The following is a 24,222-nucleotide window of genomic DNA, read 5'->3' on the forward strand; positions in this document are numbered from 1 at the left end:
AGTCAGCACTGTGCACATGCAGTGACAAGAAGCACTGATCACAAGTTGCAGTAAGGTGTCCTTGTTCCAGCTAGGGCGGGGTTAACTTTTGCAATAGCCAGGAGGAGGCACAGCTAGGACCCAGAGGTTATTCTCTACCTCGTCATGTCATTGCTTGGGCTGGGGGAAAGAGACTCTCTGCCAGGAGAAGGGGGTCCTTACAGTCAAGCAAGGGTGTTCCTTATGGTCAAGTGGACAGAGCAGTGGGGCAATACTGGTTCCAAGCCAGAGGGAACAGCAGTGTAGTGTTGGTCCTGAGCCAAACGGAGCACTTGGGGTGATGGGGCTGCACTTGGGTTGAGCTCTACAGTGAGAATTTTTGCATGTGAATCACTACATCATTGCTGTTATTGTTCATTTTCTTATCGCTGTTTCCAATAAAACCTGTGATCTTCACCTTTTGTGCTTCCAGTTCACCTCTCCAGCCTGCCAGAAGTGGGAGGGGAAGGGGAAGCGAAAGAGCAGCAGCATGGTTTGGAGAGTCTGAGTGGGAACACTAAACTGGGGAGTACCAATCCTAAACCACCACCTAAGGGAGTCTGCAACTCCATAGAAAAGGACATTTTTCACCACAGGAGTAGTCAAACATGGAAACAGAAACTTCAGAGAGGTTGTAGAATCACCATCCTGATGCAATCCTGAAGAAAGTGTAGATTGAACTAGAAATCTCCAGAAGTTTCTTCCCAAGTAAAATATTCTATGGTTTTACAAAGAAAGTTTTCTAATTTTCATTTTATGAACAGGAAAATTGAGGTAGAGAGAGACAAAGATTACCTCCAAAGAACAGGTATTATTAAAACTGTGATAGCTTCCATATGCTACAAACAAGATGTAGGTATAATGCACTGAGGCCATTCCTATATATTTCAAGACATTGTCCCAGAACATAAAATAATCAGAATATAAAAGAGAGAAATATAATTGGAACATATAAAACAGATATAGAAAAGCAAAGGGAATTATTTAAGGTCAGAGAGTGCGCCCAAAGAAAAACAGGGAACATAACGCACATCCCTCATATCCCAGAGCAGTGTACTGTTCTGAAGAACTTTCAGCAGCTTTCATGATAGGGACATCTGACACTCATCTGAAAGTCAGTAATTCACACTCCCTAGCTATAAATCATCACATCCAATTGATTTGTCATTAAAACAGTCTGTCTTCAGAGACACTACCCAAGCTCTAAGATTAATTCCACATCATTGCATTTTTATCATACACCCCTAAAATAAGGTGGGGGAGTTAATAGAATTAGCTCTATTTTGTGTCTCTGTGAGAAAGTACTGACATGTACACACACTTCTTATTCAGTTGTAATAGGTGTCTTCTTAGAGAACAGTACACGTGACACAGACATAATGTATTGCATGTGTGTGATGTTCAGTAATAATTGAGAAATAGTGTCAGAGGCAGCAGTGTCAGAAGCAACACAGGCGCTACAAATTAAGGGCTCAAAGAGAACCACAGTTATTTGATGCATCATTTTGTAAAAACAAGCTGCAGCACCACAGGCATTTTCTCTATTACAAAGTAAGAAAAGAGAACATGTGACAATATACAGTCACACAGGCAGTGTGTCACAGAGCCATGGAACTGCAGTCCCCCTTCCAGCATCCCCACTGTTATGTCACAAAAGCAGCCTGGAGAGTACATATTAATCTAAGGCATAGAACCAAAATATTGGAGGGCTGAGCTCTAGACAACTCCTACTGTGGAGAGAACAAATATCACCTGCAAAAGCCACAAAGGTACAGAAACACTCTAAAAGAAAAGAAATGTGGGATATCAGAAGTATTAAACCTGGAGAAAGTGAGATGACCAATGGAAATAGGCTACACAGCAGTCTAAACATTCTGCCAGTGTTTTGTATCCTGCAACAATTCCTGTAAGGAGATGATACTAGTTTGGATGTAGAGCACTTTTAACATTAAGCTTCTAAAATGGAGAAATTCTGAATTGACCCTCGGAAGGAGCACTCACACGAGCTGATGTTCTTTTTTCCACCCCCCACCCTCCAAATCCCATGTTTGCAACTCTGACAACAGCTTTTGTTGCCCTGGCAGCCAACGCAGACCAAAACATACACAAGGCCTAAGGGAACTAGAGGTGTCAGAGGTTATCTGAGCATGACTGCCAAGCTTCTCCAGCACTAGTGCTCCTGCCTTAGTGCATTGCTATAGGGAATATTTGGATTATTAGGCTATTTTACTAAGCTCAGCAGAACCTGAAATTTTGGACTTTTAGAGAAATGGGAAAAAGAAGGGAAGAGAGGACACCTAATAAAGGCCTAGCTGGTTCAGTAATGAGAATCAGAACCTCTAGGGTCACTAGCTCATTAAACCCAAACAGCTGGTTTTAGCCTCCATTAAGTAAATTCATTATTCTGGTTTCTAGATGACAGGCATTTCCACCAGGGAAAAAAACAAAAATCTTCAAGGTGTAACTGTTCTCCAGTCCAAATGTGTAAGAAAAGCCAAGGACTAAACAAGAAGAGATCCTGAACTCCTTTCTCCTACCTACCAACAGTGTCACTGGGTAAGTGTGACTGATGCATGCTAAGGGGTACGATGTAAAGAAATCAATGCCAGTATCCTGGTTTTCTTGGAGCACAAGACATCAGTCACTAGAATCATTGATCAAGTATTCATTCAGCAGAAAATACAATTAAAAAAATAAAGAAGACAAGAACATACCAATGTGTTTCTTCTTGTTGAGCAAAGTGTTTCTAATTCAAAATTTGTTACTTTAATCAGTGTCCAGAATATCACAAATCTGCCTATCAAGTGACAAACAAGGCAGTCCTATAGTTTCATTCATCAAGTAGCAATGCCACCTGTCACAGTCTTCTAGTTCAAATGAACACATGTCCCTTTTCCTAGAGTTTTATAAACATTCTTTGCAGAGACCCTAGTGTTGTTTCTGTTTCTTCTCCCACTGCAGTTGCCTCTTCAGGGACAAGACAGTCCCCAAGTGAGCAAACAAAACTGAAGTCAGTACTGAACGCAAGTAATTGAGTTTATCCTTGCAAGTTAATTAAATTTTAGCAAGTCTAAAGAAACCAAAGCTCCATTTATTTATTTATGGCTTCCTTTGTAAAATGTTCCTATCAATGTCTTTAGGAGATAGCAATATATAACCACACATACTAAGTCCTAGTAGAGCACCATGCCGAATACAAAGAAAATACATCATCAAAGAAAAAAATAGCTTCAGGCAAAGACCTGTTCAAACAGCTAGGCTCACATGGTATCTAAAAGTCAGTTCTTTTAAAAACTCAAGGGAAGAAAATTCTAGCACTGCTTTTTCTGTACTGATGTTATTCAGCAACTGGAAACATCAAGTTAGGGACCTAACACTATCATCTGGAGATCACCAGACAAATCCCAAATCCACTTGCAAATGTAAGCAAAATTCCCTTTGAAGGCAAGGCTTTGAGATCCCAATGGTTCAGAAAAAAAATTCAACTAGAATTCTACATATATTCTGAAGATGAATTTGCAGTATTTGATAATTTTTGCTTTACTCCACCATTTCAGAGTACATCATGAGTATGTTAGCTCAATATTCAGCACTAGAAACAAACAAAATACCTCTTGGTAATTGGAAGGTAGGTACATTTTTAGAAAAACTACGACACATAACTGAAAATGAGAAGTTGCAAGGAAAAAAAAAAAGGAACGTCCACTGAATGCTGACTCAGATTTAAGACTAGAATTTGGCATCCAAGACAGAAAAGAAACTTAACTGAAAAGTACAAGATACTAAAGAGAATGGGATAAAAATGTTGATTTGGTGTCATAATGTTGACTCTGGTTGTGCCCATTACTTTTATTTTCCTCATGATAAGACTCCAGCCCCAGAAACCCAAAGGAAATCACTGAAATTTCTCCAACTGAGCATGAGGCTCTGAAGGACCTTAAACCTTACCATGGCTTATAAAGAATCCATCCCTATAACTATGTATGCAATTGCAAAGATAGGACCAGAATATCTGAGGATTGTGAATAAAATATTAATAGACTGCCTCTGCAATGTACAAAGTTCAGACTAAACCCAACCATTCACATCTTTGCTTTGCTGGATAAACAGCACTGGAACAGGACCAAGCTTAAGGGTTCTTAAAATTAATACACAGCCCTAGATCTGAATCTGAAACATGAATCTACTTAAGAAAAAGTCATCACTCTACCTGATCTCCCATCTCGTTGAATGTCCACATGATACCACTCTCCATCATTGGCTTTCTTCTGGGTGGCCTTGACTTTAATGGTCCCAGAGCCCATGTCCAGAAGCAAGTAGAGGTTTCCATCTAGCAGCTCAACTGCAAAGAAGTCTACCTTTGTATTTTTCTGGCTTCTGGCATCCTTCCTCTCCTGAGGCTTGCCATGGGTGAAAAGGATCAGTCCATTAGGTTCAGTGGTTCTGAAATCGAATGAGATAGAGCCCATCCTTTTGGTATTCCATTTAGGCAGACTAATATAGGCCTCAGGTGTCTCAAAGCTGATGGGATCCAGGGTAGCCACATTTTCACATACGAATTTCACTTCCCCGTAGATCTTCATCTTAGTATCACCAATCCGTGCCAAGCGAGACAGCTCCAAACGAATGTCATTATTCTTATAAACAACCTGCCAGACACAAGGAAAAGTATCATACATCAATCCTGCATACAATACAAATACCCCAATTACTTTCAGCCATGGGAGATAAACTTCTCCCAAAAGGCAGTGGTGAGCAGAAAGGAGACAGTGTGAGAGTCTGACATCACGACAGAGGGAGAGAGCTGAACCAGGAGTGTGTATAGAAGTGACAGCAATGGCTACTTTGCAATAACTGTAAATCAGATAAGCAGTCAGAAGAGAATATTTAACTGAAGGGCAGTGAGAACAATTAACTCTACCACAGGCCCACTCGGCTGTAAAAGCTTTTGTACAAAAAATCCAGAGTGTGTCTGGTACCATGCTGTTATATTTGCATAAATCCCACACAAAATACATAACAAAGTGTAACCTCCATGTCCATCTCTACTAGCCACAGCAGGAAACTCAGTACCACCACTGTCATTTTGCTATTATTCCTATAAGCCCACTTAACTACTAGGACAGGGTTGTAAAAAAATTTCTCTAAGTTGTGAACTGTTAGCGATTGCCCTGTGGCTCCTAAAGAAAAAAAAATAAACAAAGACTTAAAATTTCTCTCACCAAGAAATCTTAGATCAGTACATGCACAAACTTAGAATGGAGATAACTGCATTGCTCACCCTCACTTCAAGCAACCTACAGTCTCTGTGCTAACACACAAAAATCTGTACATATTCAGTGCCTGGACTCTCACTCTCTCCAGGTTAAGAACCAGAACTCCAGGCTCTAAATTGCTACAAGGATTGAAACTAGCCAAGAGAAGACCTCAAACAGGCAAGCACTCCTGAGCATGCCTGGCTTACTCAGGACTCCAGACCTCCTACTCTTCTCGTTCTTACAGGTACAGAATTAATTCCTGAAAAGCAGACTCCTCTCTGCCCCCATTCTCACAGATGTAGAAACTGGAAAAGGCGCAAAACTGAAATATTTGTAAACTGTACTTCCTCTCATCCACCTTCCATGTTTTCTAAACACAGTGTTGGTACATACAGCAAGCAAAAGCACTTCTGCAACTAGCAAAATTTAATTGAATTCATGTTCTGAGATACTACTGAAGACTCTTATTTCTTCTAAGGAGTTATTATTATAAAATAATGTGTGTCTAATACATATAGCATATACACATTTGATTTTTGCTTTCAAAATGCTATCAGGATGAATTGTAAACAATTTGTTTGAGTAGTCAGCAATTTGTTATGAAAAGAAAAGGGAAAGGAGATATACATAGTTAATTCTACAATTAGGACAGGGAAGTCACAGAAATCTGCGTGCAGTGAATATTAAAAGCAAGAGAAGAAAATGAGGGATAAGCTTCTCAATTAGGTGACTTGAGGATGAAAAACTAAATGAAATCACAATTCAATACATTCATCATAAGAAAAGAATTTCCACCTTTCACTAAGCATTAAAGGAGAATTTCCCCAGTCCAGTCAGCACAGCCTCAGATTTTCCTGTTGCAAAGGCAAAACACAGAGTGAAAGGAGAAGCCAGCAGTTAAATCCCATTTGGAGATATGACACAAAGATTTAGTTCTTCCCAGCAGAGGACAGTATTGACCCACAGTAGCTTGTTTTGCTCCAAATCCCAATAAAGTACTCTGACCTCACACAGGCTTCAAAAACATCAAGTCTATTAATAGCTGAAACAGGAATAAAATACATTTTCAAATTGTGGGACTGTACTAGTTTCATTGCATGGATTAACCATGTCAAATGCTCTCATTAGACAGACCATGCACATACTTCCAATGACACAGCAAGGGTGTGCATTACAGTCTCCCCTCTTGCCAGACAACAAAGTGCATCTCAGTCAGTCTTTAGTTCTGAGTCCCATCTCTGCTTCTCAAAGCAAAAAAGGAAAATAAACAGAACAATTAAAAGGATAGAACAGGATACTTTATGAGGATTGCCTGAAAAGGCAAGGGCTTATATCTGGAGAGGACTGAGAAAAATAAGATTGAAGTTTACAGAAGATGGAGAAGGTTAATGTAGAACTGCTCTTTACCAAACCCAGCAATAACAGAAGCAGAGGCACTCACTGAAACTTGTATGAAGTCAGTTTAAAATGGATTTTTTTTAGAAGTACTTATTTATACAGAGGGTAGTGAACTTCTGGAACTTCTTGCCACAGGAGGTGATGGAAGTAGGGTCAAAAAGAACCAGAAAGAAAAAGTGGACACCAAGTCCACAAACTGATACTAAAGGAAAAAGGAAGGAATAGATCTTCTAACAATCATAAATCAATGGCAGTGGATGATGTGGAAACATAAGGGAATGTACCACCGATAGTAGCCATGCTTACCCGTTCTCCCTAAATAGCACTTCCACTCACCACTGTTAGAGACAGCATAGTGGGTACAGGGATTGACCATTCTTCAGGCCCACTAGGGCTTATGACTTTGATTTCACCCCAGTATGGACACTTTGGTGGGAAAGAGAATGCCTGGCCCGCATGAATTGTGGCTTTAATGACCCTAACATAGGCAAACTGCCCTTATAGGATACTAAAAACAGTTGCTCAAACCAACACTCCTCTAAACTGTATTTTGACCAAGTCTTTCCATACATGAGGAGCAGACAGGTAGCACAATACCCTACATATGACTGATGGCTGGTGCTTGATTGTACCCAGCTATGACTCAGTGATATGTTGCTGGTAGAAGGAATATCACATTCATGTAGGCAGTTTTCATACACAGCTGAGCCACATAAAGGTTACATCTCCCATCTGATGTATTTGATACTTGAGCAACAGCTCCCATCTCTCCTGGAGAAATGCAGAGGGTCTGCCACTAGGTTTATTTGAGGTTTAATACTGACTGCTTTGTATTTCATTAGTCGTACCAGTACCACAGCTGAAGAATCATTGAGACAGAAGACTTTCAGATGAACTGGAGAAAATTACATGAACTCAGTTGTAAACAAGAAAGTCACTAGCAATGAAGAACCTGACAGCAAGTTTGAAAAGACAGACCAAGAAAGCAAGCACAAAGAAAGACCTGAGGAAGAGAGGATTAAAGGTGTTGAATAGATACAAGATTTTTGAATTTAATAGTTCAAAATAATATATTCACCCCAATCAGAATCTCTGTAATTCAAGTGTTTCTTCTAAATTATTTTCTTCAGAAAAAGAAAACAAAACACTAGCTTGAAAAATCTATAAAGCACCGGTGTTTAAGGAAAAAAGTACAACTATTTCCACAGCTGACTTGAGGTATTATTGACAGACACATTTGGACATTAAAATCTTGACATATAATCAGGTACACCAGAACTCTCAGCACAATAAAAGAATAAAAATAATCCTTGGGTGTAAAACTACAGCAAATTGGCAAGAATAGAGAAATGCTAAGGGAGCTTCTGATAACCACGGTTCAATTGTTAAACCAAAGGTTCAAGAATGAGGAAAGGGAATATAATGAAATGACTGGAATGCATGTCCCACAGTGAAGACATTCAAATTCAGTCTGTTTAATAGGTAGAGGTTAAAAGGCGATTCGATTGCAATCTACAAGTACCTGTGCAGAAAATGGAATGTGGCAATAGAGTGTTCTTCAATTCATGTGACAAAAGAACAGTGGAATCTGGGAGCTAAAAACTGAAGTTAAAGAAATTCACATTTTAAAATATTATGACTTACTTCTACATGAGGGTAATTTTCTACTGAAATAATTTACTACAGGTTATGGTATGTTCTCCGCTCCTGGCAAATTTTAAATTAAAATAGTATCTTGTTTTCTCTAAAAGATACAGTGAGACAGGAATTAATTATATAGCAAATCAGCCTAGATTATCATAATGGCTCTTTTTGGCCTCATAACCTATGAATCTTTGTGTTTTAATGAAATCAACAGATGCTTCAGCACAGTTTCCAGGACAGATGAAACACATCCTTCCCAACCGTTAAAAATGCCTGGTAAAGGAGTAAATGCTGTTATTAATTCTGGTCTGACTTGTGCTTTTATTGAAGATTTTTTGTATTTTTATGTGTTTGTGATCCTACACACAATTAAAATGAAGGCAAATAAAAAGTCTTGGAAAAAATACTTGATTCTATAGTTCAGATATATAAGCTTCAAGAACTAGTTTTTTAGAGTTACCTGCTGCAAGCCAGAAAAGAAATATTCTCATGTTTCACCAAGAAAGCTTTCTGCCAGCAGATTAATCTATAATCTGCATAGCACTTCCTGCCTGGTAGTGTCACAAGCAACCTCTGAACTAATTTGAAGGCTTTTCAGCACATACCAAAATATTGATGGAAACACACACCTCTAACTCAAAATGAGGCCATGAACGACTCAGTGCTGTCCCTCACTTGGACCCAGCCTTCTAGTGCCACTCTGGGACACGGCTTCCATAGCAACTGAGTAGTAAGCAAAGCAATGAAAGCAGTACCCATACATTTGTCCATTTTCATTACATGCTTCCTAAACAAAGCTGACCTCTCCTGTTTAAACAGGGACAAGTTTGAGTTCATCCCATATCGGATTTATGTATCAGAGAAGGTCAGAGGGAGTCAAGGACATGATTTCTGATACATACACATCTACCTTATAGTTATTTTAGGAAGGAAGGTGGAAAAGAGAAGGGGGGAAAAGGTTACTAGCAAAAGCTATGCACAGAGCATTTGAAAAGTAACCGCCATTCCTTCAATCTTAAAATTCCTTTATTTTCCAAAACTTAAACAAGAATAGTGAAAAATTGGTTTTTCCTTTCCCATGAGGACTGCTTCTAAACACCTTTTTATAAAGGAATATTAACTGTTCAATGCCTTTGTTTAATGAATTTGACCAGTATAAATGGATTGTCAGGGATAGGATAGTCCAGATAGAGATGGACCTGACAAGCAGCAGAACTTCATGACAGCTAAAATATTTTGAAGGTAGGGAAAAAAGTATATACATTAATTTGTGTTTCCTCTAAATCTGCTGAGAAAGAAGAGTTTGTTTTAAGTAGACCTAAAACAAATAGGCAATCTAGTTTTGAGGTTTCTTAAAAATGGCAACTTTGCAGGTCTGAAGCATTCCAGGAATTTCTCCAGCTAAACTTATAAGAAGTTTCACTTATAGGTTAATGAGAGCTCTAATCAGATGGCTTTTCACAATGATGAAAAGCATCTATCTGCAATCAAGTGAAGTTGCAGATAGAGAGGGAGCAACAAAAAGTGAGGAAAAATTATGTGCTAAACTTGGTCACTAGCCAATAGAAAAATTCCTCTCCAAGATGGTACCGTGAAGCAGAAAACATGATTCCCAGTGCAGGCTATGTATCACCAATTGTTTTTTTCTGTCATAAGCTGTCCCCTTCACCTACTGTCTATATCAATTCTCAGAAGGAATAACTGGAAGACATTCAGATTAGAGCATTACTACAACTTTCATAAAGGCACCTGCACTGAACCAGACAAGTTCCTGCAGCTAAAAAAAATTACAGTTTACCCACTCGTTTATTAGAACTGTGTTTTTCCAGCCTAACCTGATCAGCAAGTAGAAATAAACACACCAGTTAACAGTAGTTTACATTGTGTTTAGGGCAGACTATCTGTGAAGCAATCCAAGGCTTCAGTGATGGGTAACTAAAGCTGCTACATTTATCTAAGGAACTGTATGCGGACTGTGGACACCTGATCTAAACCTATTTGATGGTTCACTGGGACAAAAACTGCATTCGGGTAATAAACAAACACAATAACTATTCACCGCACAGAAAGAATTAATTCACCTGTCATGAAAAACAATGCATCAAACACTGATGAAAAGTTAACTGAAACCAAACAAATAAGACTCAAATATGACTTGTGCTATGCTGACTAAAGTAATGCAACCCTCCATTTCATCTGAATTATTTAACAATGAACATGTTCACCCAGTGTTGAGGAACACATTCAGTGCAGGCAGCTTCGGTGCCAGCTGCAGACTGAGCTCTGGGTGGCAGGAACCTGAGGCAAAAGGTTATGAACTACTGCTGACCCTTTGCACAACAAGGGACATGGGGACCTGTGGCACCAGCCAGGGGACTCAATGTCACGGGTTTAGCTAGGCCTAGATTTAAGCCTTGGCTTTTAGAGCAGGCCTTGGATTATCAGCTGACTCAAGCTGGGTCAGGCCAGCTGACTTCTACTGGCCAGTGGTATTCCATACCATATTCTGACATCATCTCAGATATAAATACAGCGGAGGAGGTGCTTAGTCTTCCTCCTCATGGCCAGGGGATGAGTGGACGTGCTATCACTGTGCTGGCAGCAATGAGCCTTGCCACTACTTCACATCTGTTTTATCTTAGGGATATAAAATATTTATTCTTAGTTTTGTCTCTGCTTGGATCTGTCCCTTGGGAGGTTAAGCTCTCTTGGGTGTTTTGTGGCCAGAGTGGTGAAATTTGTGTTCAGTTGGGGAGTGGGGAGTTGTTGGGTTTTTTAACTTTGTATATATGTGTTACATTGCATTTTGCTTTTAATTTTCCCTCTTCTGTGTAAATATATAAACCAGTTTTAATTTTAAGTTTTTTCCCTGTGTTGCTGTGGTTAATTCTTGGCATTTTGCCAAGGTTTTGAACCACAACACTGACACTCGGAGACACAGCAGGAACCGATGACCCTAAACTTTCCTGCGCTTAGACTGTGAGGGTATAAAAGCCCACAGATCCCTTTATTCAGGGTTGCTCCTCAGAGGTACTCAGCTCAGCCTGTTATTTTTTTATTTAGTTATTGCACCAAGATTAAATTATTTTAAGGATCCAGAGGTTTAAGACTCTGCTATGAGGAAACCTAGGTTCGAGCTGGTAAAGAAACTTTGTCTGACCCTGTGAGAGTGGTGAGGTTGCTGGGAAGGGGGACTCCACCTAGCTGAAGTGCTGCAAGGGTGACTGTCAGAGTGGGTCCTGGACAATTAGGAAAGCTTTCTTAACATCCAAGTAAAAATAGGAGCAGGGTGAGGAAAACACCTAAACAATAAGAAAGAACCATTTCAAGCTTCCCTATAATTTTTTTTCCATTTTATGAATCAAGTATAGGTTCTGAATCACTTCAGGTTTTATGGAAAACTTCAGGAGAGAAAAGAGATAGATTTAGTTTCAGAAGACTTGTAGGAAAATACAGAGACACACTTCTGAAGTAGGATATGAAGAGAAAGGGATTCAAGGTGTCAGTAAAAAATAAAAGACTGAAAAAGGCTGGGTGGAGGGGAGAAACCTTTATACACTTGCAAGAGAAATGCTCCTCTTGCTCAAAAGGATTCTGCATTAGCCTGAAAGACTAGTTTCATCAGCTACTGAAAAGGCACAGCATAGACAGCAGTAAAATTAAGTAGAATTGTCTGTAGCCTGAATTATGATTTGAGGATGAACCCTCTTTTGAGATGGAAGCATCAAATCCTCTCCTTTTCTTGCTACAGAAACTTCAAGTTCTGCAATAAGTGAAGAAAGGGATTCCAGAAAATAAGATATAATTTCTGGATTTATTAAAATATCACTTTACCACAGACTTTTATAAGAAATGGTGAGAAAGTCACCTAAACTCAATATTTTTTAAAGTATATTCCTCACATTGTGGTGGTCAACTTGAGATCATGGAATTGGTTTTGCGGAATTGCTCATTAGCCAAAATCTGTAAGAGAATAAATACAAGGAGTGATTTTGTCCTTACTGCTAAAGCTAAAAGAACTATTCTGGGAAATTAGATATCTCATTCTGTTTCTAAAACACCTTTGCTGATTCTTGTTAATATTAAGGTTAAAAAGTAACTGACTGGTATTCAACAGTAGCAAAGTTCACCTCTGTCACAGCCAAGTGTTTAAGGCAGTTCCTTTTGGAACCAGGTGCACAAACTGAACCTTTCTCTTGTTTGTGTTAAATTCAACCTCCATTTTGGCCTAGTAACAGAGGAGAATAAAAGCTGTAGCAGAGGGAAGCCAAGATGGCCAGCTGTGATGCTCCTCACCTGTGCCACAGGCCATTGACACAGTCATACCTCTTGGTAGCCCTAAAAAAGCAACTTGTACCTTGGATGTGTTTCTGGATATAAGAAGCATATAGAGAAGATATGTCTGTAGTTTACAAATATTCATCCATGTATAATGATGAGGAAACCCTATGTTCTACACTGAGCCTATGCAGTGCAGAGGTAAAACAAGACAGAAGAAATAAACACTTAACAGATACACACAAAAAACTATTCACTGGGTGGATTGAAAGGTGCATCCTGGAACATATGGAGACATAGAAGGAAACAGTGCTGCACACTGCTGGAGATCACATCCAGTTTGGAGAATTACACTTCAAGAAAGGAGTGGAACTATTGGAAAGAGTCCTGACAAGAGCAATGATAATAATCATGGCTCTAGAAAAGAAAAGGAAGCTTCAAAGGAGACATTATAACAGCGTTCAAATAGAAAAGGTCTGCTACAAAGCAGAGTGGAACAATCTCTTCTTTGTATCTATGCTGAAAAGCACAAGAAATAATTGCCAAAAATTACAGCAAGAAAGTGTTAGAATTGATGTTAGGAAAAGCTTTTTTAATTTAAGAACAGCAGACCAGTGGAAGAGATTGCCCGAGGAGCAACTATCATTGGAGACCTTTAATTACAGACTAAAAAAATTGTTGTCAAAATTTACACAGATGTCATTGATTTTGTTTTGGAACAGCGGAAGCATAAAGGATTAGATAACCTCTCATAGTCCAGTCTGGTTTTATTTTATATGATTCTGTGCTGGGGGGCCAGAGGATCATGTGACAGGGCAAATTAATATGTAGCTGAAGACTTTTCTAGTGTTCAGTGTAGAGAAAGGAAAAATAAACCTCATATTAACACTATTCTGACATCTCATAAATTTGCAGAGCTTAAATTTACAAATGACCTTCTTAGCTAATGAAGGCTTGAGAGCTCAAAAAAAAAATTATCATCACAGCAGATTATTTACCAGAACACAGTAGCTGACTTCAATTACGTTCAGTTCTGTATTAAGCTTATATAGACATCCACCAGTTACAGAATACTTTGCTCCTCCCAAGTGCATCCTGAAATCTCAGATTTGTCTAGCAAGCACAAGCTAAATCTGTCTAGCTTGGTTCAGTGATGAGTAAGTGAGGAAATGATTACTGTCAAGTGTCTTAAGGATTTCATCTGAAAGACAGAGAGAAATTATTTTAGGATGGCCCCATTGATCATTTAAGGCTTGAACTTTATTACACAAGACATCAAAAACTGTATTAGGCAATGACTTAGCAAATAGCACTCCACTTAGTGATTGCATTGTATTTCAAATCCACCTAAGGGGGTACAAAAGACCCATCTCAGAAAATAGATCTGTTTAGTATGGCTGGGTGAATGTTTCCATCAGAGTGACTTTCTAACAGAGAATTCCATTTTCCTAACAGAGAATTAGCAATTAAATGCTTCACTTCAAGCCATAACAACACAAAATGGAAACTTCAGTATCATCAAACTTTACAGAAAACTTTTGCATGAACTTACCATAACATAAACCAGTATTTTCCAGGCATTACATTTACTTTCAATAGTGGTCCTCATTTTTACCTCTGGTCTGCAATCCCTAGGGAAATACTTTTACATGACATAATGTCAGAGTCCTACTTGACCTCAGAAGAGACACTTGACTACTTCTGCCACAAAGCAGCTTCACCACATATGATGGCCCCTATGGGAGAATGGACACAAGGGCCCTACAGCACAGCAACCACATGTAACTGCACTGGGCAGGAAAATACAGTTCTTGTTAAACTGGCTCCAGAGTATTTGGAGTTAGCTCAATAATACGAAATAATTTGATTCAGGAAAACATCAGAATATTACATATGAATTCAGTTTTGAAAATTTTATGAATTTCCATTTTAAAAAAATCTCAACAGCAGCAATGAAAACAAATGCTGGCTGAAGGAACTCCTCTGGGGCAGAAACTCTTAATTTCACTCAGCTTTGCACTTCAGTGATAAAATGTGTTTTAATGAGAACACTAACATTTTGTCTTCTGTGAAAATACTGAATAGATATTGCTCACTCACAGGTAAGCAGTTTTTCTTCACTGCCTATCTCCCCTGGCCAATGTGTCTTGATTCTGCTTCACTAGAATACCCCTGGCAGGTCCAAGAAGGTATTCCAGTCACCATATGCCAGGCAAGCATTAGTCTCACTGCCGAGGCTTCCCATGTGCTAAGCAAATTGTGCCAACCACAGGGGCGTTTTCTATGTTTTTGTCATTTGTACAGCAAAAAACAAATGGAAAACATTTACCATTACATATGGGAGAGCACATGCTTAAAAGTGAGCATTGCTAAAATAACAATGTGATTAGAGCAAGAGAGGAAGTACTTTTATTTAGTACTGTGTAGCCTAAGTCTACAAACTTAAAGTGGTGTCACTGCAGCAGGATGGTGCCCCTGTAGCTGGATGCTAGCAGCTGAGGGTGCTGCATCTCAGTGTATGTCTCCCTCTCTCAGCCTTAGCACAAAGGTCTCAGGGGCACTGGTGTCTTCTTCCAACTGCAATGTCAGCCAAAGAAAGATGCATGCCTTCAGTTAGGCTCCTGCGAGGGAGCAAAGACACTCTGGGTATGCTGGAGCAGTGCCATTGGCAGGACAGCACTATCCCACAGCTGACACCATCTGTCACAGTGCAGATGGACTGGTGAAGAGGTGGAGGACTTGCCTCCATATGTCTAGACTAAAATACTATGTATTTCTAAAAATATTTTTTAATACCTCTCTTGTTGCCCTATGCAAAAACCTGCCAACACTGACATCTCTCCAGGATCTGTTTGCTCACCTCTCTCCAAATTCCATGGCATAGAACAAAGTTCAAACCCTCCACAGGCAGGATTCCCAAACATTTATCTACTCTGGGCCTTATGTTATGTGAAAACAGGGAGGTGAAGAGCTAAGTATTCACTTGCATATTTGCTATAGAGGGCAGGGAACTTAATTAGTTCACTACTTGCAAGAGACACCAAGAGAAAAATATTGTAATCTTATAAACCCCACCTCAAAGTGAGAAAAAGAACCATGAGGTCATTTAGATCTTTCCCCTATTTTTATCTAAAATCTCTCTCATCTGTGACCTCCAGCTCTACAGTTTGCAGCACTAATAAAAGGAAGAGGGGAAAAAAATTAAAAACTTAAATGTCTATTTTCTGTCAGAAGCCACACAGCTGCACCAGTCACTTTAGCACACCATGCAATGTTGTCTGAGACCAAGAAAGGGAGGCTGGGAATGGGACAGTTCCCCCTCACCAGCTCATACAGTTTCATTCAGCCTTCAGAGAAACCCTTACTGACATAACCTACTTCCTTGCCCCCGCTATCTTTGCAGGTTTCTGGGGGAAGAGTATTCATGTATGCAAAGAGCCCAGTGGCACTACCATAGCTGTTCACAAAACTTCACCTTCATCCCTTGCTTTGATTTTGAAGCTGCATGCATGGAGTGTAAGTCCAGCAGCTCCTGGGGACAAGAGAGGATAGAGAAGCAGTCAGTGCAGCCAGAACTGCCACCACAGTGAGAGAGCATTAAGGAAAGCACATGAAAGGAGAAAGAAACAAATGCAAAGAAGGGTGACATTTTCCAGTGGAAGCACTGAAGTGAGAAGAAAAAACTGGAGACAGACGAGGGTCTGAGCACCCAGTTCAGCACCAGATTATATTTCCTTCTCAAAGTAGGTGGGCTGCTGCAATCAGGAGCAGAGAGAGCTCTTTGCTAAGGAGAGATCAGGATTGGAGGCAGCACTGAGGCACCAGACAAAGAGGTACCTGATTAGGTGGTTTCCCAGCACCCTTGGCGCGATACTCCAAAATGCAGAGGGCTTTCAAAGCTCACAGTACTGTTCTATTTTTGGAGTCCGCCTATCATTATGTATTTTTGATTAAAAAAAAACCAAAAAAAAGTGTAGTTTTCCAAAGGAAGCTGGGAAAAAACCCAAATCATTCCACTGTACAAACACCTTCTGTAAGAAATTCCTACAGAGCATTTTAACTTACTCTGTGACTATTAGTGTCTTGGCATTGCTTTATTTACTATTGCAGTATCTCCCACTTTCCCAGAAAGATAAAGTAAAACAGAAAGAACTGAATTCAGACAAGTCAATAGATGGTAAGAAAGCATGTCCCTTCTTCCTAATTACTACCCTGTACCTAAGAAGTAGCTGGAGAAAATATTTTGGTGACACAGATTCATCTCTTCCAGTTTTGAAATTCTATAATGTAAATATTGAATGGGAATAAACCTTCCCCTCTGTTTATTTTTACTGCAATGGCATTTTAATGCACCCAAACATTGGGTTCCCATCTCTACTGTGTGGAGATCAGTTTTACTTCTAAGAGACACTGATCTTACATCTAAGAGAGCGTGTTTGATACAATCCTATTTTACAACATTTATATTTTCTGTTTTGCTCAGTACTATCTTAAGAATGAACTATAGCTGATCTTAAGCTTGCACTGTTCAATTACTAACAGGCAGAAAACAAAATATGCTATAACCACTGTTTGGACAAAATTCTCCTAAACATTTCTGTTTAATTGGACTTCCCATCCTGGATGGACTTTCCATCTTGGATTAAGAATAATATGGCCAGCAGGACAAGGGAAGTGATCCTTTCCCTGTACTCAGCGCTGGTGAGGCCACACCTGGAGTATTGTGTTCAGTTCTAAGTCCCTCAGTTCAGGAAAGATATTGAGGTGCTGGAGTGTGTCCAGAGAAGAGCAACAAGGCTGGTGAAAGCGTTTGAGCACAAGTCGTATGAGGAAAGGCTGAAAGAGCTGGGGTTGTTTAGCCTGGAGAAGGGGAGGCTCAGGGGAGCCCTTATCACTCTCTACAGCTACCTGAAGGGATATTGTAGCCAGGCAGGGGTTGGTCACTGCTCTCAGGCAACCAGCAGTAGAACAAGAGGGCACGGGCTTAAGCTCTGCCAGGGGAGGTTTAGGTTGAATATCAGAAAGAAATTCTTTACAGAAAGAGTGGTCAGGCATTGGCATGGCCTGCCCAGAGAGGTGGTGTACTTATCATCCCTGGAGGTTTTTAAGGTGAGACTAGACGTGGTACTGAGTGCCATGATCTAGTAATCAAAGTGGGGTTGGACCAAGGGTTGGACCTGATGACCTCAGAGGTCTCTTCCAACACATCTGATTCTAGGATTCTAAGGGGAGGATGTCCAAACAGTGATGGTGTTTATCTTCCCAAATAACCATTACACATGATGGGGCCTTGCTCTCCTGGGGATGACTGAACACCTGCCTGCCCATGGGAAGCACTGAATTGATTCCTTGTTATGCTTTGCTTACATGTGTGGCTTTTGCTTTTCCTATTAAACTGTCTTTATCTCAACCCACAAGTGTTCTCAGTTTTACCCTTCTGATTCTCTCCTTGACCCTGCTGGCCGTGTATCAGCAGATTGTAAATAACCACCGATACAGTGGAGAGGTTTCTGCTTCCAAGAGCAAGGATGGGAAAGCGGCAAGCAGGGCTCCCCTAGGATCAGGCCCCTTAGAAGCGAGGTCGGCTCCTCCCGCCTCCGGCCCGGCGACCACGCCGAACGGAACAAGTCTGCACTTGCCAGGAGACCACGAGGAAAAGCCAAGTTTAATGCTGCGCGCTGGCTTTTGAGGAGAGCATGAGAATTCCTCGGATGTAGGCGGGAAAGAGGGGCGGAGACGGGGCGGAGTAATGCACCTCATTGGGTGCATGCAAACGAAGGGAAGGAGGGAGGGGAGGAGCGGTAAAAGGACCAATGGGAGAATGAGGTGGGCAGGGAAATTCTACCGTAGGGCTTCTGGCACTCCGAGGCAGGGACAGCCCCCACCCGGGCTCCAGCAGCACCTCGTGGGCAGCCCTGCCGGCAACCGCCCCCATGGGCGGGTCGGGCCAGGACAGGGGGCTGCGACCTGGAGGGTTTTGTGGGAAGAGAAAATTGGATAAGGAACGACTAAGGGAAAGTGACTAGGGTAGACATATTGGGGTGTATAACATTCAAACTGGGGAAACATCAATATAGGGTGTGAATTTATTAGAGTCCTTATAAATCTCTCGCAGAGCTTCCATATTCGGGGAGCAGGGCTCCTGGACTTCGGCGTCCTCGTCTATCCATCTCTTGTAGTATTTTTACCACTGTATAAACCCCGGGTCTACTCCGACAGCTGTGTGGTGCTTGGCTGCTGGCTGGAGTTAAACCATGACAAACACTCTATATGAGGATAGTTACCACTTCCTAGAGAAAAGACTAGTGGAGGTGAAATTACACCAGAATCCTTTTGACTGAAAATTCAGCTTTTCCACACCCTCCAGTATACTTAGAAGTCTGTCCAAGACTGTGTTAGTTCCTCAAAAGCCACAGAAAAAAGTTCTGAACTGCTGTTTCTGCACTGTGCTACAAACTAGCTTTGTCCTACACAGACTAATATGCCTCTTAAAGGCAGATCATCAGCTTCTTGCCACGTTCTTCCTTGCTTATATCGAAATATCAGATCCCAAAAATTAAACACCTAAATTAGATCAAAGCAAGAAAATAAACCTCTTCACATTAATCACATCCTGAAATGTTTGCTTGCATGTTCCTATGACATGAATAGTCACTGCCTTCTTAAAGCAAGTTTCATTTTCTCAGACTGAACATAAAACCTATGCCACTAATGGAACATTACTGTTACATTATTACTACTATCAATTCAATTACTAATGACTATTACATGTTGAAGACACTGATGTAGACACCAGTGTAGCAAGTAGCAGGTAGCAAACTGCAAGTGGCAGTTTCCACTGACACAGTAAAACATGAGCATCATACTGGTACCACCACTTATCAAAAACTTAAGACTGGTGCCTCAATTCAATGTCCTAGGACCTTTTGCATGAAAACAATTAAGGACAATAAGAAAAAAATATGTAAACAGGTTTATTTTGGTTTAAGTTTCTTCTAATTTTATGAAAAAAATGTTATTAATAAAGCTTTGCAGGTGCCAGAGACAGACCAAGGCAGCACACTGGGGAAAGGGCCACTACTAAAAAACTTCCAGTCCTAGCACAATTGAACTACAACAACTGAGCAACCTCCAGATACTGCAAAGCAGTCATGACACCCAAGGTGGTTTCTGGAAAAGAACAATAAGCTAAAATTTGATTTACTTATCACTTTGACAGACATATAATAATATATACTCAGACACATCATTTCAGTTTAGCTTAGTGCTAGACTTTAGATTTAGGATCAAAGAGTGTAAGTGACATTCACACAATGGGAACCATATCTAAGCCTTCCATATAGTGACTACGAAAAGAGCATGAACACCTTGGCACATAACCAATTGAACATGAAATGCCTTTGTAAAGCAGTTGTGAAGAGACCTAACTGTGATTCTTCAGTGTCTAAGTAGGAAGCTACCAAGAAAGTACAGAGAAAAGACACTGAGTGTGTATATAGTATCAGTGAAACCATCTAATGATACTGTGGCCTGTTATCTTGCCTATGTTTTTTAAAATATGTTAAAAAACTTCCAAGAGCACAAAAAAGTACTGCAGTGACTTGAAACCTGAATCGTAAACTATACCTGGTGAGCTACCCAACGAATGACATCTATTTTACCCAAAGGCAGGTAACAAGCACATCCAAATCTACATGCTACAGGAATCTCCACCTGACAGAGACCTGCTCTAGTTTAGGAGATGAAGACATAACAATATAGACAAATCACAGCTATTCAGTTTGGAAGTAACGTGCAGTGTTTCCTAGTGATCCAATGAAGTCTTCAAACCACTACAGGATGTACTAGTAGTTAAAAAAAAAAGTTGTATCTTGATCCAGAAGTCCATCATAGCACCAGGAAGGCAACAGTTGGTTTAAAAGGTTCAACTTACAACATTTATGAACTATGCAACACTTTTTCTCTGTCAGATATAAACACGTGAAAACCCTAAGTGCTTACATCACAAGAAGATGAAAAGTATTTTGCAATCCATAAGATTAAAAGAGGACGTTGATCAGCTACCAAGAATAAATATGCTTTATTTTTAATTTCACAGACTTGGGTCACTTGCTCCAAAATCTTAAAAGAGCTGAATGAGAAGATTTCTGATCCACTGGGGTTTATTTTTAATCTTGAATAACAGAAAAATAGCAGAAGAATAAAAGAATGATAATGTTGTATGAATGTTTTGAAAAGCTAAACAGGACAAGATGTATAACTGTAGAAGGGTTTAGCCTGCAGGAAACATCAACCCTGGAGGAAATAGCACAACAGCTTCTATTTGAAGTGCTTAATAAAAACATTAAAGGAGAGGAATACAATACTTAACGTCATTAGACCTTCCTGTGTAAAAAGGAGTTTCTGCCAAATAAACCTGATATAATTTGAATGACAATGGTAAAAGCACAGATGAAACATATTTATTTTAAGGCATTTGACAGAATACCAGAAGACAGCTCTGCTTAAATAAACAGCACACAAGAACAAAACAGGACACAATATCAGATAGTCCTCAGCTGACGAGTCTCAAGAAGTATTTGTCAGTGGGGTATCATTACTGAAAAGAGGCATTTGTAATGCACCACACGAATCTGTTTGATACAACAGTATTAAATATTTTTTCAAATACCTAGAAGTAAATATAAAAAGCACTGAAGCTGATACTTGAAGGTAACACTGAATTTGGCAGAGCACTTAATAACCTTAATGACAAATCAGTCATACAGAATAATCCATAGAGCATGCAAGTCCCGGCCCTTTCAATCTAAGCAGCTTTTAAAACATTTGAATACTAAAATATATAAGCTCACAAGCAGCAAAGACAGGTCATGAACTTCAGAACCATGAAGGGGAAGCCACAAGGGAACTGCACCTTTGAAAACAATTCAGGAAACATCAGAGAAGAAAATATGATCTTTCAGTAAAGTGCTACACGCAAAAGGGCAGGTCAGCCTCAGGGGAAATGACTGAGATAAGCAACATGCAGCATTGATAGCAGATGTACTTTAATCCTAGGTATAATTCTAATGTCTCCTTAGGCGATATTGGTGAGGAAAGGTTCTTTCTGCATTGTCTTTTCTCCTCAAGACTGACTCTGCCTGCGTTCTCAAAGGAAGCAGCAGCATCGTGAATGGTGTGTCTCCATGAATCCCGATTGGAGGCCAGAGTGGACCACTGATGGCAGTCTGTGTCTTTTGTGACCGGACTTGCCTATCCCCCATAGGCCTCTTTAGACACCAGCACACTTGCATCAAGCTTGGGTAGAGCCCTTCCCAAATCTTTACTTGCCAAGCTTAGCCATGATGAATTCTAATGTCTACATTTTCTTAAAGAAAAGACTAAAAAACCACAAATATATCAAGCAGCTTCAAGATGATTTGAGAACCAGAATAAATATCTTATAATAAAAGGCAAGAAGCTTCATAGGTTTAGTTTTTCAAAAGACAAATAAAGGACTTGATTATAGCAGACAAGGGAAAAACGCTAGATTTCTGAAGAACCTTTGTTCCAGCTGAAAACTGTCACAAGAATCAACGTTTAGGAGCCATTGTCAGACAAATTCTAAACAGATTAAAGGCCAAATTTCTTTTGTAGTAGGGAGCAGTTAAACATCTCACCAGCTTACCAAGGAAAGTAATAGATTGTCTTTTAATGCCTTCACACCATGGATGGTTAGAACACAACCCCTCAAAAGAGGCCCAAAATTATCAGATTTAACAAGGGACAAGTAGGAGAAAGAGAGGCTTGATGTCCATTGCTTATGAATACTCCAAAACCACATGTAAGTGGGGATAATTAGATAATCACCTGAAGACTGAGATAGCTGTGTATGGGGCCTTAAAATTCTCTGACATTTTGAAACCCATACATGCCACAAATCACTCAATTAGGAAGAGGACATATGACTGCAGACTCACTCTGAGTAGCAGGCATTTGTATTCCACTGAGTTAAGCAACAGATCCTGACTTTCATTCCTGATCTGTCTGTTGGGTAACTTTTCACAGGTTTTTTCATGATTTCTTAGTTGAGAAAGTCTGTAATTAATGAATTAAATAGCACCAACACAGTTCTGTCTCCAAATAATAATTCTTTGCAATTTAGTTTCTTTTTATTTTTATATATGTTTACTTTTAAGTCCCTAGTACCCAAATGTGCAAAAAAACCAAGGTGCAAGGAGAAGCCTTATTTGTCCTTAAGACATCTTTAGCAGCAGCAAACTGAATACAGAAAATGACAATCACAGTCCCAAGGTGAACGACTGTTTGTACAAATGCTTCCAAATTAATACACTGAAGGGAACATTGGCACTCCTGGCAGAAGAAGGTGGACAAGGTGACCTGATAGTTGTTTACTATTTCTAATATCTATTATTCTCTGGGGTTTGTCCCAGTAGGATAGACATTTTTCATCCATTTTTTCACACAGCATCAGTCCATCTTTTGGAGGAAGTAAAAAAATGCTCCTTGGTTTTTAAGTCTCCTGTATAAGACAACTCCACACAGATTCAGTGCTCAGAAAAAAGGCCCAGTTGGGCACTAATAAACCTTCTTAACAGTTACTTCCACAGTTACAGCCACAGAGAAAACAATACAAATAATCATTGTGTGAATGTAAGTCATGGATGGAAAGATGCCTAGATCCAAGTTAAGTCCTGAAAGCCATCTGCTGCCACCACAGCCCATACTGATCTGGCGAGATTTTCCTACTGGAAATCTCCCTCCAATCAGAATTCCCAATTCCATACATGGGAATATCATTCTGTACTAAAAGACAAAACCTTTTGCAATGCAGCTCAACATGCAGAGATGTAAAGATGTTTCTAATATCCTCATTTTTAATCAACTGTTTTGGGGGCCTTAGTAATTACAAATGGTGAAAGAAGCCAACCTGGTTTGCACTTCTCTGGAAGCATCTGCAACTCATCTTTTCACTTGAAGTAACTTCCTCAAATGTAAACTGTATACACACAGTCAACACTTGTTTTCATTCAAATAGACACCACCATTGCACCTCGTGCCAAGATGAGGCACTCCAGCCTTTTTCTCTGTCTCTGTTCCTCCAGTTCTCCTAACACATCTCACCTCCACATCTACACATCGCTGCGTAAACCTGTATGTCAAACTTCATACTAAATTGGTTCTCTGCTGCCTTCCCCCTCAGCTGTGTACAAACCTTCAGGAACGTGACCTTGCTATGCAATACTTGCAACGAAGGGATTATGTGTTTCCTGGCCTCTGATGGGTTGTGGCACACTGTAGTTAACAAAGGCAAGGAAAATTGAATACCTACTTGGAAATACTACAGACAGCCTAGAAACGGTGTAGCTGCATCAGGAAATATTTAAACATGAAGTCTTCCACATTAAATAGGATCAGCTATGCCTGAAAACCACTTCCTCAAATATCACACAAGTGTAACAGAGCAGCTATGCAGCAATACTCCTATAAAACCATTTCACAGACTCTACTTCTTTCAGGCTGTGAGAGTCTGCATGCAGAAACCAATGTTTTTGTATTTTATATACCACCAATATTTTTTCTTCTTAGAGTTTTTCCAGTCACAATAACATCCCATGGCAAGGAT

General features: G+C 39.9%; 1 protein-coding gene across 1 annotated transcript in view; it reads right to left on the reverse strand.

The window, feature by feature from the left end:
- The window catches only part of NRXN3 (neurexin 3), a 1,004,771-nt gene that overhangs the window by 697,876 nt on the left and 282,673 nt on the right, over positions 1-24,222 (reverse strand). The window contains exon 8 of the mRNA XM_071557744.1: positions 4,229-4,667. Within this exon, the coding sequence (XP_071413845.1) occupies positions 4,229-4,667 (439 nt within the window). The remainder of the gene's footprint in view (positions 1-4,228; positions 4,668-24,222) is intronic.

Source organism: Pithys albifrons, chromosome 6 (assembly GCF_047495875.1).
Source record: "Pithys albifrons albifrons isolate INPA30051 chromosome 6, PitAlb_v1, whole genome shotgun sequence".
NCBI classification, from domain to species: Eukaryota; Metazoa; Chordata; class Aves; order Passeriformes; family Thamnophilidae; genus Pithys; species Pithys albifrons.